The 18,562-nt window shown below is 37.5% G+C and overlaps 1 protein-coding gene across 1 annotated transcript in view; it reads right to left on the bottom strand.

Annotated features, from left to right (window-relative positions):
• The window catches only part of DNAH14 (dynein axonemal heavy chain 14), a 362,777-nt gene that overhangs the window by 340,778 nt on the left and 3,437 nt on the right, over positions 1-18,562 (bottom strand). Inside the window, 3 exon segments of the mRNA XM_044003178.1 lie at positions 5,190-5,320; positions 9,100-9,249; positions 12,526-12,698. Coding sequence (XP_043859113.1) covers positions 5,190-5,320; positions 9,100-9,249; positions 12,526-12,698 — 454 coding nt within the window.

Below are 18,562 nucleotides of genomic sequence, written 5' to 3'. Positions count from 1 at the left end.
AGATATCATTTGGAAAGTGTTTTTGCAAACCTTAAAACATTATAGAAATGCCAACAATTATTATGAAAAATTTTTTAAATTTAAAAAGATCCTACTTATACAGTGTGTGGGCTGGTAAAATGCTTATAAAGGTACAACTACATTGAATCTATATGACTTTGTCTGAATATCTTAGAAATTCTCTTTCTGTAACACTTGCCACGTGGCCAGGAAACCTGTATACGAATGCCAGATTTCTGTTGGACTCGGAAGGTTATTACTGAACACCCAATTCATTTCAGGACTACTGGTAATAGTTATGCAATAACAAATTCAGTAAGATCCCTTCCAGGTCCATACCTATTATCCTAAGCTCTTTATACAGATATGAATCCCTCTTTTGCTGACTCATAAGTAGATTTGGGCCTGTTTGACAAGGTCTTCATCATAATGCTATATATTATAAGGAGAATTATCCCTTTTCAGATCTGATGCCCTCTGTAGATGCTCAAAGGAAATTATACCTGTTTAAATGACACTGTTATTGTGGCTGTGGTGGCTGCTCCTCCACTACAGTCTCTCTGTGGTCTGAAAGCTAAGTTGAGACTCTGGAAGACTATGCCAAATACAGTTCAAGTTCTAATAGCTTCTACCATGCTGCACAGGCTCAGCTTAGAGGCCTAGAGATCGTGTATGGACTGCCTAAGAAACACTTGAGCTTATGTTGGGAGGCAAGTTGGCAACCCAATGATGTATTTTTTTTTTTCCAACAACCACAATGTGTGAACACTGCATACTATCAGGATTTGTGACATACACTGACGCGGAGAATCAAACCCACATCTTCTGATTTCAAGTCTAATGCTCTATCTGGGATACCCCTTCTTCATGAGCTGTATCACACTGTTCATTTTACAAATGAAGAAACTAAAGGTTAAGGGATTTCCCATTTTCCAAGGCAGTAAATGGCAGGGCTAGTATTAAAATTCAGGTCCTCTGATTCTAAATCTATTGCTCTTTTCACTTTATTATGCTGTCAGCGATATTAGTATATATGTATCTACACATGTAGGAATACCCATAATTGTTTCTCTGAAAGATTCATCTGTATTGCTCAGGCTTTACCCTAGTATCACTTCCAAAATGAAATAAGTGCTGAAAATAGGGGTAAAAATAATAAGAGAAACCATTTTACAAGGAGAGATACCAGTAATTAGTTCTAAAAAGTGTTGGTAGGGGCAGCTAGGTGACGGAGTGGATAGAGCACCAGCCCTGGATTCAGGAGGACCTGAGTTCAAATCCAGCCCCAGAAACTTAACACTTACTAGCTGTGTGACCCTGGGCAAGTCACTTAACCCCAACTGCTTCACCAAAGAAAAAGAAAAGTGTTGGTAGATTGAGTTAGGTTGTTTTTGTTTTTGTTTTTTGGTGAGACAATTGGAGTTAAGTGACTGGCCCAGGGTCACACAGCTAGTAAGTGGCAAGTGTCTGAGGCTGGATTTGAACTCAGGTCCTCCTGAGTCCAGGGCCACCTAGCTGACCTGGTAAATTGAGTTTTATGGTCAAGAGCAGAGAATTCAAAGAACTAAAAGGAAGCAAGGGAAGTCTCTATGCCTAAGAAAATCTTGGAGGGTACAGAATGTAAAGGTTGAAAGGTCATGGCTTAGAGGTCATCTTGTCCAGTTCATATCTTAGAATGAATGCTCTCAGCAACATATAAGACAAGGAGGGATTCAACCTTGGCTTGCAGACACTAGTGATGGAAAATCCACTCACCCAAGGAAGCTCATTCCTCTTTTAGATAGCACTAATTCCTAGGAAGGTTTTCCTTGCATTAAACCTAAGTCGATTTCTCTGTGATTTCTACCACTTCTCCAAACTGCCTTTTGGAGATAAGTAATACAGAGTCAGACATGTTATATCCCTTCTAAGTCTCTTCTCCAGGCTAAACATAACCAGTTTCTTCAAGTGATTATCCTATAGCAAGAACACAAGCACTTCACCAACACTGTCATCTTCCTATAGATCCTCGTCAGCTTACCAATTTCATTCCTAAATTGTGACACCTTGATTTCTGGGTATAGACTGCCCAGGGCAGAGTACAACAGAATAATATATTGACCTTCCTAGTACTGGGAACTATGCCTTTCATAAATACAGCTAAAAATGAAATCAAGCTTCACGGTCATCATCTTGATGAAACATATCCAATTTGTAATAAGCCTCTGAATCTTTTTCAGACAACCCACCATGCCTCTTTTATTTACAAAGTTTCTTTTTTCAATGCAAATGCACAATGCTACATTTGTCCCCATTACTTTTCATTTTCCTAGCTTCAACATAGCATTTTCGCCTGGGATGATTTTAGATCCTGACTCAGTCTTACCTTACTGGGTTACCTGAAAATTGTGTACATATGTTACCTATCTACCACCAGTTACTAGTGCCTTCCTCACCCACAGCCCTCAAATTGATTTACATTGACTTTCATGTGCATGTTATTTCCCCTCAAAGAATGTAAGCTCCTTAAAGGCTGGTCTGATTCCATTTTTCCTGTATCCCTAGCACATAGATTACTTTTACTTACCTTATTTCTACCACTAGCATTTCTGAAAAGGCATCAAATGGCAATGGTTACAGGGGAAATCCTTACTTTATTCATACTCATTGGGAAAGTTTCTGGGAATCTTCCATGGTAAATTATTCTCATTTTTGGTTTTAGGCATATGCTTTTTATCTTATTAAAATGGACTTTCTATGGCTTTGCTTTAAAAGTTGATTTATCATAAATGAGTACTATACTTGGTCAGACATGATCTGCATCTATTAACAATAATGATATGGTATGGGGTATCTCTTGTCTTTGAAGGCTTTTGACATTTCTGTCTCTTGGTTCTCTTCTCACCTCTCTGATAGCTCCTTCTCAGTCGTCGTTGGCTCGATCTTCATCCATGTCACACCCCTACAGACTACGGGTGTTCCACAAAATTCTATCCTGGGACCTCTTCTCTTTTTCTCTCTTAACTGTATCACTTATTACCTCTATGCTGATGATTCTCCAATCTATACATCTAGCCCTAGTCTTTTTGCTGAATTCCAATCCTGTATCAACTATTTCTTGGATATTTCAAACTGCATGTTCCACATCTCAAACTAAACATGTTTAAAACCACACCCATTTTCTTCTACCAAAATGCAACCCTCTTCCAAATTTCTCTATTACTGTCGAAGGTACTACCATCCTCACAATCATCCAATATATAGCCCTCAGTGTAAACCTTTACTCCTCATTCTCATTCACCCCATATATGCAGACAGTGGCCAAATCTTTTTTCTGTCACATCTCTCACATTATGTCCTTTTCTTTCTACTCACACAGCTAATCGCTGTATTCAATCCCTTGTCCCCTCTTCTCTAAATAAATGCGAGAGCCAGCCTTCTTCATGGTCTCCCTGCTCTCCACTAAAATCCATGCTCCACAGTAACTAAACTGGGGAGCAGGGGAAGAAAACCTTTGGGAACAGGGTCTCATTAAAGAAAGTGTAATCGAAACTAAACATAGTGACAAAATATGGACTTAAAAGGAGGAGATTAAAAATCTTTTTTAAAAGGTGTTAAGGGGATCTCTGACTTCCTTGAAGACTTGGCTCAAACACTATCTTACATCTCCTCTTATGATTGTGTAAGCATGTATTTACTAATAATGATAGCTGCCATTGATATAGCACTTTAAGGTTTACAAAGTACTTCACAGTTATTATTTCACTGGTTCCTCATAATAATCTTGTGTAGTAGGAATTATTATTATCCCCATTTCACAGATGAGGAAACAGGTTGAGAAAAATTTGCTGACTTGTCCAGGATCTAAGAAGGAGAATGGAAATTAAGGAGGTTTCAACAACCTGGATTTAGATGCATAATGTTATCTCTACTTTGCCACTAAAACTTCATCTGCTTGAGGGAAAGGACTGTTTTGATTTTCCTTTGTATCCTGGGCCTTGAGTAGAATGCCTGACACATGGTAAATATTCAATACATGTCTGACTTAATAACTGATCATTTTGTTTTCTGAAGTTGTTTCATGCTTACTTACAGTTTAGAAAAAGCTACATACTATTCCCCTTGGATGGTCAAGTGTGTATGTATGTAGCTTACAGCTATGTTAATGTGAAAAGGCAATGTGATAAAGAGAAAGAAGAAGTGAATTTAAAATCAGGAGAGAGCTGGGTTCAAATCCCACCTCTTGACATCTACTAGGTGGCACAATGGATATTGCACTGGGCTTGGAATAAGGAAGATGAATGTTCCTGAGTTCAAATCTGGTCTCAGATACTTACTAGTTGTGTGACTTAACCCTATTTGCCTCAGTTCTTATCTGTAAAATGAGCTGGAGAAGGAAATGGCAAACCACTTCAGTATCTTTGACAATAAACCCCAAATGGGGCATAAAGAGTAGAACACAAATGAAAAAAATTACACAACATGTGAATAAGGGCAAGTCATTTAACCCAAATCTCAATTTTCCTATCTGTAACGTGGGGATAATAATAATAATGCCTACTACACAGGACTGTTGTGAACATTTAAAAAGATAATATACTTTTTAAACCTTAAGACATCATATAAATGTTATCTATTATTACAAAAAAAAAATTCAGTTAATTCAATCAATCTAGATCAAGGATTCTTGAGCCTGTTTTTTGTTGTTGTTGTTGTTGTTGTTTTGGGTTTTTTATTTTTGTCATGGATCCTTCATGCAGTGTACTGAAGCCTATGAGCCTCTTCTCAGAGTAATGTTTTTAAAGTTAAAATAAAACACATAGGATTATAAAGGAAAATAATTATATTGAAATACAGTTATCGAAATATTTTTTTAAGTCCTGGACTGCAGGTTAAGAAGCCCTAGACAAGATGTTCAATATCACATAGAACAAATATCAAGGTAATTATTTATTTTTCATTCATTTACTATTACAACTACTAGTGCCTCCAGAAACAACTTCTCAAGTTTATCTTGCTCTCATTTATAAGAAACATGAGAAAACAATCCCTGAATGTTCTGAATTTTTTTCTTTAAACTCCACACTCACATTTCTTTTCTTATATACAGTTGGCAAAATAAATAAAATCCAGATTAAAATAACTTTCCAATATTAAGTTTAATTATCTGAAACTGAATAAAAATAGTATAAGTTTATAAATAAAAATACCATAAACGGCGTCTTCAGACGTAACTCTTTAGTTTTTTTAATGTCAAATCCACGTGCTGTTAACTCAGTTTTCCAATTCAGCTTCTCTCTCAGTCTTAAAATATGTCTTACAGCATTGTCATCCTTTGGTACTAGTTCAAAATATTAAATAAAGGGTCAAATGTAAGTCACATATCCATAAATTAAATTATCAAAATCTCTGCATAGCACAATAAACATCTGCATACAGAAAATACTTAAACACAAATTCTGCAAATCTAAATATTTTAATAAAAGAAAGTTTCCTTGAAGACAATGTCAATATAAGAGAGAAGGGACATAGCTTAAAACCTAGCCACATAAGAGCTAATCCTAATACCTCTATTTCTTTAAAAAAAAGCTCAGAAGGGGCAGCTAGGTGGCGCAGTGGATAGAGCATTGGCCCTGGATTCAGGAGTACCTGAGTTCAAATCTGATCTCAGACACTTAACACTTACTAGCTGTGTTACCCTGGGCAAGTCACTTAACCCCACTTGCCTCACTCCAAAAAAAAAAAAAAAAGCTCAGAAGACCTACTTTTATAGCTTTATGTGTGGGTTATAATCATCTTCTGGGGTAGTTAGGTGGCTCAGTGAATAGATCATTGGCCCTGGAGTCAGGAGGACTTGAATTCAAATCTGGCCTCAGACACTTGACACTAGCTGTGTGACCCTGGGCAAGTCATTTAACCCCAATTGCCTCAAACATCTGGGGCCATCTTCAGTTGTCCAGATTTATATCTTGCCACTGGACCTAGATGGCTCTGGAGGAGAGAGTGAGGCTGGTGACTTTGCACAGCTCTGCCTCACTTATATCCAATTCAATCCAAGTCATGACATCACCTCCTGATGTTATGGTCCTCTTCGAGAATGAAGGACTAACAACAAAAAGTATCTGACATTACTTTACGTTCAAATATAAAAAACAAGGATAATATGCTATGCCAGTGGGCAGCTAGGTGGCCTAGTGTGGGGCCTGGAGTCAGAAGACTCATCTTCCTGAATTCAAATCTGACCTCAGACACTTACTATCTGTGTTACCTTGGGCAAGTCACTTAACCCTGTTTGCCTCATTTTCCTCATCTGTAAAATGAGCTGGAGAAGAAAACCCCAAATGGGGTCACAAAGAGTTGTACACAACTGAAATGACTGAACAAAATTTTTACATTCAAACACACACACACATTTATGTACAGAGTACCTAGTAATGTCTTACAGCTAATAATCAAGGCCTCATGCTTGAATCTCTTCTCTCTTAATATGTGTTCTAGCCCATTTTATCCAATCCTATCATATCAAGTATCACAGAAACCTAATGGCTAGGGACCATGATCAGAATAGGAATTCAAAGGAACAGAAGTGATAAAGTGGAGGAAGGGAAGAAGAGGTGAAGAGCATCTTGTATTAAGAAGACATGCCCTTATGAGGAAATCTGAGGACCTAAGAAGAAAGCATAAGGAAGTACATTTAGGTAAAAATCAGCAGGAAAGTGAAGTGTTATTGTGATAGCATCTCATTGTAGATCACCCATAGAAAGGAAAAAAGACAAAAAGTTACAGAAAAAAACAACAAAGCTAGCATGAAATCATAATATCCCAGATAATTACTCAGGCATTGTTGTTTATCTAGACTTGGCTGTGAACTGGATTTCAGTGAGGCCAAGTTGAACAAAGTCCTTAGCCTCACTCTCTTCTCCAGACTCATGAAAGTCCAGTGACAAGAAAAAAGTCAAGACGATGGGTGATGCCCCAGGATGCAGTGGGTGACCTTGGCCATTCCAAATTAAGGTCTTTACCAGGTCTCAGTTTGTCTGAGGCCACCCCACCCCCCACCCCATTCAATGACTAAGGGTTAGGTAAGAATTAAGACAAAAGATGGCCTAGTTTACCATCAGAAAAGTATTCATCTGGGAGGGAAAAGACCCTAAGACTTTATGGCCAAACAGAAAACAATGATTATTTACACTCATTCCAGGACATCAAAGCTTAAACAATGAGCAACAGAGGCTTGGGATGGGGCCTGATATTGGCCATTCAATGAAAGCCAGAGTCACTTGGGTTTAAAGGCTTAGTCAAGTAGCTCCATTTGAATCACAACCAGCTTTTAAAAGCAGGTTTTTCTAGAGCTATATTTTTAAAAATCATAAATGAAAACTGGGCAGGACAAAAAGTAAATTGTCCCAGCTTTTTGAAAAATACATGAAAACGCCCCAAAATATCTTACAAAATATAAGTGTCCAAAAATAGTTGTTGTTGTTGGTTGGTTGTTGTTGTTGTTAGGCCTTCCTTCTGGAAGTGGTCCAATGACACTATGTAGGTGATGTCTTAACTTCTTAGTGAACTGGATTTAAGTGAGGCAAAGTTGCACAAAATCATCAGTCTCACTCTCTCCTCCAAAGTTTTTGAGGGGCATTAATCTATTATAATGGAGATCTCCCAAATCTGTCAGGCTTAATGATCAATGCCTACTTCTGATGGTTCAGATAGAAACCCTCTGAAGAAATCTTGAACATATTTTTAGGGATTACAAATCCTGGATAAAAAACTAAAGACCAGGGGCAGCTAGATGGCACAGTGGATAGAGCACCGGCCCTGGAGTCAGGAGTACCTGAGTTCAAATCTGGCCTCGGACACTTAACACTTACTAGCTGTGTGACCCTAGGCAAGTCACTTAACCCCAATTGCCTCACTAAAAAAAACAAAACAAAACAAAACAAAACAAAAAAAAAACTAAAGACCAAAGGAGCAGAAGTAATGTTTTCATCATTACTTCTAATCAAAAAGTAGACTAGGATTCATGAGAACAAGGTTGATTTGGGATAGGAACATGGATTTATGGCTCTCTCATTTTTCAGGAGGGCGGGTCCTTGGGTAAGGATGGAATGTATTAAGATAAATATTTGCCAAAAGACTGTGACACTAAGAGGTCTTTAAATTCAAATGGTGGAGGAGATGAGAAATTGGCCATATCTGCCAAGCCATATATCACAGAAAGTAGCAGATATGAAATACGAAAAAGTTTGTTCTTGGAGAGGCCCAGTAATTCATAGGGAGTAATAATGCTTCTTCCCATTTTCAAAAATAGAAAAATAATAGAATCTGCATACTTAGAGCTAGTCAGCTTGATTCAGAAAAAGCATGATCTCAAATAAGGCAACAGCAAAAAAGCTTACACTATAGGTAATCAATTAATATTAATACTTATTACTATATGTACAGCAAATGAAATAGCATCTAAATTCTTAAGGGAATAACTGAATGAATTACAAGGAAAATAAAGAGTAAAACTATAATTATGAAAGGGGAGAGAATCAATGTACTTCTTTCGGATCTAGACAAATCTAACCAAAAAATAAAATAAAACAAGAAAGAAGTTAGAATAATTTAGAAAAGTTTGAAATGATACACCTTGAGACAGCTGGTTGAAGCAGTGGAAAGTGCCCTGGAACTGGAGCCAGGAAGACTTAAGTTCAAATCAGACTAGCTGTCTGGCCCTAGATAAGTCACTGTTTGCTTCAGTTTCCTCATTTGGAAAATGAGCTGGAGAAGGAAATGGCAAACCACTCCAGTATCTTTGCCAAGAAAACTCCAAATGAGGTCAGAAAGAGTTAAGACATGACTAAAAAAGACTGAAAAACAACAACATGGGCCAGGTACTGTGCTAAGCACCACTGATACAAAGAAAGGCCAAAGATAGTCTCTGCCCTTGAAGAGCTCACAGTCTAATGGGGGAGACAACATGTAAATTGGCTATGTACAAATAAATATAAACAGAATAAACTGAAGATATTCAAAAGAGGGAAGAAAAGAATTAAGGCGGATTAGGACATTCATATGGTCAGTGATACTTGAATTATTATATACTGAGGAGGCTATTTATCTGAAATTACATACCTGTTGGATCGTATCTAATACGGTTCCCAAAATCTTTCCTCAGATAATTAGGTATTTTCTTCCTGTCTTTTTGTTCCCATTCATTCTTCTCCTCTTGGAAATCTGATTCTTCAGAAACCGTATCCTCACTTACATGGTGTTCAGTAGAATCTGAAATGAAAAGTCTTATTAAATATGTAGCATATGATATATATATCTATATATCATCTCATAAGCCAATAGCAAATTCTGAGGTGGAATTATTCTGAGTCCCCTATTCTTTTTCCATTTAAAAAATATATTTTTCATGTAGCAAGTGCTTTTTAAAATGAATCTTCCTCTCCTAATACCCCCTTCCCAATAAGCAAAATTCGTTTTTAAATCCCTCAATACAGATCCACATAATTTGCCAAAACATACTCCCACTTTAGCCATGTTCAAAAATGCATGGCTCTTTTTGAATTTTAATTTCATGACCTCTCTGTCAAAAGGTGAATGGAATGTTTCATCTTCATTCTTTCGGACCTGTGATTTATCATTGTTTTGTTCAGAGTTCTAAAGTTCTAAAGCTTTTCCTTTTATAAATTATCTCTATTATGCCATTATTATTGTATAAATTGTTTTCCTAGTTCTCCTCACTTCACTCTGCATCAGGTCATACAGGTCTTCCCAGTTTCCTGTGAAATTGTCCACTTCATCATCTCTCATAGCACAGTAATATTGCATTACTTTCAATATACCACAATTTGTTTGGCCCTTCCCCAACTAGTCCTCTATTTCGCTGATGTCACTCCTCCTCTAGCCAATTACCATCATATTGATTCACAAATCAAGACCATAGAACTTAGGATCAGAGATAGGATGCAAGATTTAGAACCAGAATGGCCCTCAGAGGCCACCTATTTCAACCCAACTCATTTTCTAGATAAGTAAACTGAAGCCTAGGCAGGTTAAGTAAGCTTCAGAGACAGTTACTTTATTTTAAATAATAAATATTTTTATTTATAGTTTTGAGTTCCAATTTTTATTTCTCCTTCCCTCCCTCCCCTTCCCCATCCCTGAGGCAGTAAGCAATCAGATATGGGTTATACATGTATGATTATTTAAAACATTACTGTATTAGTCATTTTGTACAAGAAACCTTGAATAAAAAAAAATGAAAGTGAAAAATAGCATGCTTCATTCTGTGTTCCATTAATATCAGTTCTTCCTTTGAAGATAGAAAGTATGTTTCATCAATAGTCCTTTGGGATTATCTTGGATCATTGTATTTTTGAGAATAGTTAAGCAAGGACAGTTATTTTAAAGAAAGATAGCAAACTATAGCTTTAGGAGTGGAAACACCATGAAAGACATGTCCATCTCCTGACTGGCTGTTTTCATCGTCTGTCCCCCATGACTGAAATGCAAAAATATGAAAATGGGATGAAAGAGGAAACTTAAATTTGCTACTTCAGAAGACTTTTCCCCATAAGGATTACATAGGGAATAAAGAAGGAATCATAAAATAAGAACTATAATTGACTTGAATAGAAGTCATGAAATTTAAGCAGAAGAAAACTCCTTGAAAAGAAAATATGACTCAAAATGAGAGGCTGTACAGGAGACAGAGAAGGAAAAAATTTTGAACTTTACTCTTAACTGGGCTGGGAAAAGGAAGGGTCAAAAGAAAGAGAAAACAATAATAGACAATTTAAGTAAATTCAAAGAATTTGGAAAAGGCCAAGTAAGTAGGGAGAGCAATGGAAACACACTAGCATCAGCCCCCAGACCTCCCATGGTCACCACTCTGGTTAAGGCCCTTATCTCCACTCACCTAAACTACTATAACAATCTCAATTCTCTCTCTTCACCAATCCATCCTCTACACATTTAGTTCTGATCATGTAATTCAACTAGTTGATAAACTTTAGTGATTTCCTACTATTTCTAGGATCAAATATAATTTCTGTTTGGCATTTAAAGCCATTCTCAACCTGGTACTACTCAATTTTTTCAGCCTTAAAATACATTACTCCCTTTCCCACATATCATAATCCAGCCAAACAGGCCTTCTTACTGTTCCTAAACACTAGAAGCTTTCCTAGTAAATACAGGAGTAATGCAAAGGTATCCCCTTTCTCCATTGTTATTTGACAAAGTTCTAAAAATGCTCACAATAGTAATAAGGTAGAAGCTAAAGGCATAAACATATAAAGGCAATAAAGTCCCTATTTGCTGATAGTCAGTACATAAACATTTATTAGGCACTCACCATGTAGCAGGCACTATGATAAGCACTGGAGATACACAGAAAGTCAAAATATAATCCCTGCTCTCAAGGAGTTCAAATTTTAATAGGAAAGACAAAATAAAAATAACCATGTACAAACAATACATATACATACATGCATAGATGTACATCTCACAAGTTGGAGATAATCAAGAAGGATCAGAAAGGGCTTCTGGTGGAAGGTGGGTTTTAGTGGGGACTTAAAGGAAGACAGAGTAGCCAGGAGACAAAGGCAAGTTAGAAGAGCATTTCAGCCATGGGGGACAGACAATGAAAACAGCCAGTCAGGAGATGGAGTGTCTTATGCAATGAACAGCAGGGAAAGCAGTATTATTGAATCAGAGGGCACATGGGGAAAAGTAAAGTGAAGCATAAAAAGACTAGAAAGGGGTATGGGAGAAGGAAAGGTTATAACAGGCTTTGAATGCTAAACAGATAATTTTATATTTGATCCTGGAGGTGATAATGAAACACTGGAATTTTGTTTCCTGGACATAGGATAGATTAGAGAGAAAGGCTGAACAAGAATGAACTGCGAGTCAATTCAATTCAATAAACCTATTTTGCGTCAAGAGTTGTGCTAAGTGCTGAGGATAAAATTTTTTAAAAAGATAATTTCTGCTCTCCAACAGCGAAAGATAACCAATGAAAGGTAGCATGACATTCCATAGAGTTGAAACCTAGGGGAGCTGCTGATGGAAAATGGAGTTACCTGGGAAGTTCAGATCCCAGCCCTTTATAAAGGAAGACTTTGGGATGAGTTTAGTCTTCCATTCTTCAGCTCCATAGAGAGGCAATTGGAGTGGTGAAGGTGTTGAGAATCAAAAATTGAGTCAATCAGCAAAATGATGAGATTTTAGGTGATTAACTGATCCTGGGTAAGGCATGATATTCACTAGAGAATAAGTCAAGCAGAGCTTGGAAATGGAAAATGGAGTCAGATTCAGCCAAAGGATTGATCCTGTTAGCTGTGTTCACGTTTCCATCCCTAGTGAAATGTGTCTGACTTTATACATAGGAACATGACTTAAGGATTACTTAAAGAGGTACCAAGTGGACTCTTAAAGAATCATCTATACAATATTATTTCAGACTATTTAACTTATATTTCTTCCCTTTAAAAATCACATAAAACTACTTTCCATCATAATAAAATATTGCAGAAATTGACATGCCTGAAAACTGCTCGTCATGTATTGAAATGCTAGGAGTCACCTCAGACTTATCAGGTACTGGAGAAGTTAAAGCCATATCTTCTTGTGCTGTATCTGTTTCTACAATTTCAGGAGGTTGACTAACCTCTATGGTTAGTTTATTTAGACTTTTTCTCTTTTCAGATTTATGAATCCTGGAATAATAGAAAAACTTATGTTGAGGATAATTAAATATTCACACAAATCACATAATTGATGAACATTTCTATTTATAATTAAAGACATAGCTTCTTTGAATTTAATGTACAATTAACCTTATTCTATATTATCTATCATTTTGAGAAATTAAAAATAGATACCTAAACTGTAAGTTAAAATATATTTCATTGTAGATCTCTTCCCTTCTAAATATTTGACTAGAAATTTGAAAGGCACAAGCCAAATGCCAACAAAGGAAGAGTACAAATTCTAAGTATCTGTAAATGTTTTATCTAAAGATTATTTTAATCTTTTAGTAATTTGGCATTATTAGACAATTTACATTTGATAGGAATTTTAAAGATTGATCTAGTTTAATCTCATTTTTATGAATGAAGAAACTGGGAAGTAAAAAGGTTAAGTGACTTGGCCAAGGTCACATAGGAAGTCAGTGGCAAAGCTGGACCCTCAAACTCCCAAACTCCTAACTCCCAGTTCCCTGTGCTTTTCTCACTAAATTATAGTCTTCTTAAGTGAAAAACAACAACAAAAAAACCCAACCAGACAAGATTGGTCCATACATGGTTAGAACTCAAAACTTTGTATTATTGGCTGCAAGCTAAATGGTTCATCTTCACTTAGCTATTAAAGTTATGAGTACATGTCTTTAAAAAGTACATAGCTTTAATAATAATTAAGACATAGGATCACTAGGATGTATGCACTCTTTATCCAAGACACTAAAGTTGTTACCAAGGTAGAAAAATTCAGAATTTGCTCAGGATCATCCCAATCCAAATCAATAAAGGAAGAGGTTCCTATTAAAGGAATATGCTAAAATATTTTAAAGACATTGATTCAACATTTTTCAATTCAATGAGATAGGAAATATAACTTATGTACAGAGTTAGAACCAAATGACTTTGCCTTTGCTTATGTGCTTTCTCTCAATGCTACCAATTCTACTATGAAGAAGACTTATTCAGTAGGAAATTCTTTATGTTGAATTAAAATCTATTTTTTTGTAATTTTTCCCCATTGAGTCTAGTCTATCTTAATGTAGGGTGGAAGGGAAAAAGCATTTATATAGCATCTATTATGTGCCAGATACTATGCTTTGGACTTTTACAAATATTATCTAATTTGATCCTCAGAAGAACATAGGTGTTATTATCATTTTATTTTACAGTTGAGAAAACTGAGGCAAACAGAGGTTAAGTGACTTGCTCAGTGTCACACAGCTAGTAAGCATCTAAGGCTAGATTTGAATTTGGGTCTTTCTGACTCCAGGCCCAACTACTGTGCCACCAGATGCCTCAATGCTAATGGATCACCACAGGAACAAATTTTTTCTATACTAAAACCCTTCAAATATCTGAAGACATACATTTTTTATACTTTCCACTAGTCTGTTCTCCAGGATAAGCATGTCCAATTCCTTTAAACATTCCTCCCATTCCATTTATGCAATAAATATTTAATATGCAGCTATTATGGTTCAAGGCTATTTGCAGATCTTGGGAGGTAGAGCTAATGCTGAGTAATGTTGTTGCTTGTCCTTCGTTCTCAAAGAACACCAATGATATCATGAGTGTGATGTCTTGACTTGTACATGAATTGGATTTAAATGAGACAGTTCTTTTTTTTTAGTGAGGCAATTGGGGTTAAGTGACTTGCCCAGGGTCACACAGCTAGTAAGTGTTAAGTGTCTGAGACCAGATTTGAACTCAGGTACTACTGAATCCAGGGCCGGTGCTCTATCCACTGCGCCACCTAGCTGCCCCAATAAAACTATTGTTATTGTATACAATGTTCTCTTGGTTCTGCTCACATCAGTCTTCAATATTTTGTACAAATCTATCCATCATGTTTTTCTGAGATCATTGAATTAATCATTTCTTATAGAACAGTAGCATTCCATCATGATCATATACCACATATATCATATATCCTCTTTACCTAAACTCCCTAACTTCACAATTTCTAAGCCTTTTTAAATCCCACGAGTGAATCCTTCACTCCCCATCAGCCACACACAGGGATGGTCACAAATTAGATCTCAACATTACCCATAAATGTTCAATTTCCCTAATTAGAAACTCTGACATTCTCCTCTCTAACCATGATCTCTTACATCATTCCACTTCACCCTATATGCTTCATCCCTCCTACATCAGAGCTTTACACTCATCAAGACTTAATTCCCTCTACCCTTCAGAAAGTACTTGACCTCATCCCTCTCATTAGCACCCCCCAACCCAATAGATAGCATCCTCAAACATCTATCCTGTCTTGAATCCTTAATCTTTCCTTAGCATCTGCTTCATTCCCCATTCCTTTCAAACATGCCTAAGTCTCATCTATCCCTTAAAAACTTTCCTTTAACCCTATCTCCACTAAGTATATTTCTCTTAACTTTCTTAGCCAAAAGTTTTGGAAAAAAATACCTATACTCATTTTTTTTCACTTGTTCTTTTACTCACTCCTCAACCTTTCTGCAATCTTGGCTTCTGATATTATCACTAAACTGAAACTGATCCCTCCAAAATTACCAGTGTTCTCTTAATTGCTAAATCTGGTGGTCTTTTGTTAGTTCTTAGCCACTTCTTTTTACCCATTCTAATTTTTTTAATCATAAAAGCATTTTATCATTTTCTACCTACATGCAAAGATAGTTCTCAATACCTGTTTTCAAAAGATTTCCAGTTCCAAATCCTTCTCCCTCCTTCCCATCCCTCCCAAGACAATGATGGCGGAAACCCTTGTTTGGGAAATATTAGAGAGGTGGGTTTGCCTGGAATTTAGAATTCATTAATCAAGGCCATCTGCAGTAAACCTGGAAAAGTAAATTAAAGCCGGGAAAGTTGCAATAGGTTTTAAAAGCTGAATAGCTGAACTAATATTTTATCCTAAACACAAGAGGGAGCCCCTGGAGCTTCTTGAATAAGGAAACGACATTATCAGACGTGTACTTTAAGACTATAAACTTGGCAGCTATGTAGAGGAAGTACTAGAAAGGAGAGGGATGAAGGAAGGGAACCTGATTAGAAGGGGAAAGGTAGTAAGAGCTGTAGGAGTGAAAAGAATAGACAAACACGTGAGAAGTATATTTAAGGCAGAACTGACAAAACTTTAGTAATTGGCTAGAAATGAGAGCAGAGAGAGAGTTAAGAGTCAGTGAAGTCAAACAACATTTATTAAGTGCCTGCTATCTACTAGTCACTGTGCTAGGTGCTAGAGATAAAAAAAAAAGGTAAAAGGAAGTGCCTGATCTCAATTAGCTGTGGAAATTTATTTTGATTTGGGGACCCTACCTTTGGGCTGAGATTAAAAAGCCTTAGGCCCTCAGGGTCTTTTCTGTAGGAGAGGCTGGTGCCCCTCCCCCTCAGCTTCAGCTGAGCCAAAAAAGCCCCGTGGGCTGTACAAGACACCTGGTCAGACAGCTTGGGGGAGGGATCCCTAGTTCCCTCCACCCTGAGCGGATCTATCTGAGAGATCCTGGGCTCGTCCAGACCCAGTTCTGGTGTAGCCCCTACCGAGGTCCCAGGTGCGCAGCAGGGGACATGGGCCCCTGGAGCCCTGGGTATGGTATGCGCAAGACATTTGAGTGTCCCCGCCCCCCAGCCGCAGCCCTGGCTGACGGATTAGCTTGGTGTGTATGGGGGCACAAAAAACCCCGAGATTTGAGTGGAGAGAAGAAAGATATATATATATAGATATATATATATATATAGATATATAGACCTGGGAGTTAGACAGCAAAGGGGGACTGACGAGATTAGAAAAACAGAGAGGGAGCTGACAAGATTAGAGGGGCGGCAAAGGCGGCAGAGGTCAGACTGATGGAGCAGACAGACAGAACAGGAGGCAGCAGAGAGCACAGAAGCGGTCAGCACAGGGTATAGGTCAGAGAAAGTGAAGATTAAGAGAACAGAAGGACACTGGAGCACTAGGAGAATGGAAGGAGAGGTTGGTGAGAGAGAAACACAGGGGTTCAGCAGTGGCAGTATGGAGAGGAAAGTCAGACAGCTAGGGGGATGCACAAAGTGAAAGGGGGCTTGGAGTTAGTGAAAGGAGCTGAGTAGTGAAAGTGGAACATACCCTAAGGCAAGAGGCAGCAATGGCCCTTATTGTATTAAAAAAGTTCCAGGCGTATCAGGTGGAAAGAGATGTGCTGGAACGCAGTCAGGTTGTACATTTTATTTCCCTGTATTCTTAATTTTAAATTGTATCTCATAAATAAACCTTCTGGTATTAAAATAGAAGAGGCTCCTTAATCTTCTGCTTATCAATTTTGGAAGTGGAGCAGTGTGGTAAAACTTTATAAATGGCCCACATTAAATTAATAGCAGTTAGATAGCCAGTCGAAAGTCCCCAGATTAGTCCTCCAGTCAGATTAGCCCCCAAATTAGGCTCGTCATTCAAAATATTTCTACATTTGAATGGCATCCCAGAAGGGATTTATGGCTCAATTGTAATTTTTCTAAACTTATAATTTTTCATATAAGTATAATTATAAATTTTTTCAGATTAGATTAGATATAATAATTAATTTTTTTTTTACATAGCTCACCATCTAATAGGGAAGACCACATGGAAACACCTATGTGCAATCACGATAGATACTGGCTACATTAGAAATAATCAGTAGAGGAAAGGCACCAGCATTAAGCATTGGGAAAGGCTTCCTGTAGAAGGTAGGATTTTAGCTGGAGCTTGAAGAAACCCAAGGAAGCAAGTAGGTGAAAATGAAGATGGAGAACATGCTAGGTATGGAAGGACAGCCAATAAAAATGTTCAGAGTTTGGGAGACGGAATAGCAAATAGGCCCATGTCACTGGATTGCAGAGTATGTGGAGGTGAGGGTAATGCTGTAAGAAGACTTACACACAAGGTGGGGTGATGGTGGGCTTGGGGAGGAGGTTATGAAAGGCTTTTCTGAACAGCCAAACTGCAGATAATGGTGCTCTCAACAGAAATAACTTAGGAAGAGAGATGGATGGATGGATGAAGAAGGGTAAGAGACTCTGCATATGTTGAGTTTGAGATGCTTCCAGGTTATAGCTGTTGGAGAAATCCAAAAGACCGTTGTTGAAACAAAGACTAGAGTTCAGGAGGGAGACTGGGACTACACATATAGATCTGGGGATGATCTACTTTGAGACAGAGCTGAATGCATAGAAGCTGATGAGATCCCTGAGAGAGAGTATGGCGAAAGAAGAGAAGGGTCCCCTAGAGCTTCAGCATACAACCATGCAATAGGAGGTAGAAAAAGGAAAATAATCCCACACAAGGAGCTGGTGAGATATGGCCAGACAGTTGGAAGAACCATGAGAGAGCAGTGACATGAAAACCTGGGGAGAAAAGGGTTTCTAAGAGAAGGGGTGGTATATGGTAGTGGTATCAAACAAGCATTTAAGTGTCTACTATATGCCAGGCACTACCATGCTAAATGCTTTACAAATACTAACACATTTGATTCTCACAACAACCCAAGGAGATGGGGGCTATTATTATCCCCATTTTGCAGTTGAGGAAACTGAGACAGACAGAGGCTATGTCATTTGCTCAGTTACACAGCTCATAAATTTCTGAGCTGGATTTGAACTTAGGTCTTCCTGAATACAGAAGTTGTGCTGTATGCATTGTTTCACCTAGGCAGCATTAAATTTATGAACATTATAATTTCATGTCTATCCATTAGAATATTTTTACATACTTCAATTCATTTCAAGGCATAAACATTTAAGTTCTTATTATACTCAAGGATACACAAAGGATACAAAAATAAAAGGTCTTGCCTTTCAAAGAGCTTGAACTTTATGGGGAGAATGTATGTACAAGAAAAACTGAGGAAAGA

The sequence above is a fragment of the Dromiciops gliroides genome, chromosome 4, assembly GCF_019393635.1.
Source record: "Dromiciops gliroides isolate mDroGli1 chromosome 4, mDroGli1.pri, whole genome shotgun sequence".
Classification (NCBI taxonomy): Eukaryota; Metazoa; Chordata; class Mammalia; order Microbiotheria; family Microbiotheriidae; genus Dromiciops; species Dromiciops gliroides.
Note: the sequence above shows the minus strand (reverse complement) of the source record. Positions and strands in the feature narration are given on the sequence as shown.